The following is a 718-nucleotide window of genomic DNA, read 5'->3' on the forward strand; positions in this document are numbered from 1 at the left end:
CGGTCAATCACCGCTAAGGCCAGGAGCAAGGTCGCCGGATTAGTCGGCGATATTCCCGGCATCATCCGCAGCCAGGCCGATTTGCAGTCGTTTCAATACCCAGACTCCACAGTCAAACCCATCGCCCACATCGCACCACTACAAGTCGATGGATTACGTTGCCATTCATGCCGTTATATGTGTCGCCGCGTGCGGAACATGCAGGAGCATTGCCGGGTGGAACATGGATGGCAGAATGATTGGCAGAAGGGGGGTAATGTGCAGAAGAGGGCCATGGCAGCAAGGGATTTGCCGTGGGCGACGGGGGTGCCATGCCAGCGGTTTTTCCCATCACGCGCCGGGAGCCGGTGGTTCGAGGTCGGGCGGGGGTTAGGGGTAGCCGTTCGAGGCGAGCCATTGGAGCCGGGGACGGACGACATGGCGTGGTTCGTCGCGTTACACGTTGACCAACAGAAGCGGTTCGAGGCCGACGCGCGCGAGGAGGTCAGCACGGTGGACGAAAAGTTAGAGCCGAACGGGTGGTTATACCGTGTCGGGTGGACGAGGGATTTGGAAGGGTTGAACAAGATGCAGTTGCAGGAGGCCACGCGACCGATCGAGGACGGGGAGGAGACGTTACGGAACGTGTGGGCCGTGTTCAACAGCGTTGCCGACAAGGCACGCGCAACAGCAGCACCGCACAAGGTCGGGCACGACGTGTTGTTCGAGGCGGAGCGGA

At 60.9% G+C, this 718-nt stretch overlaps 1 protein-coding gene across 1 annotated transcript; it reads left to right on the forward strand.

The window, feature by feature from the left end:
• Positions 1-417: 417 nt before the first annotated feature.
• COL26b_014527 (uncharacterized protein) lies at positions 418-626 on the forward strand (the record flags this gene model as incomplete). Its single annotated transcript, XM_053187098.1, has 1 exon — positions 418-626. A coding segment is annotated over one exon (209 nt), but the record flags the coding sequence as incomplete, so codon positions are not given.
• Between the last annotated feature and the right edge of the window lie 92 nt (positions 627-718).

This window comes from Colletotrichum chrysophilum (genome assembly GCF_026319265.1).
Source record: "Colletotrichum chrysophilum strain AFK26 chromosome Unknown scaffold_595, whole genome shotgun sequence".
In the NCBI taxonomy this organism is placed as follows: Eukaryota; Fungi; Ascomycota; class Sordariomycetes; order Glomerellales; family Glomerellaceae; genus Colletotrichum; species Colletotrichum chrysophilum.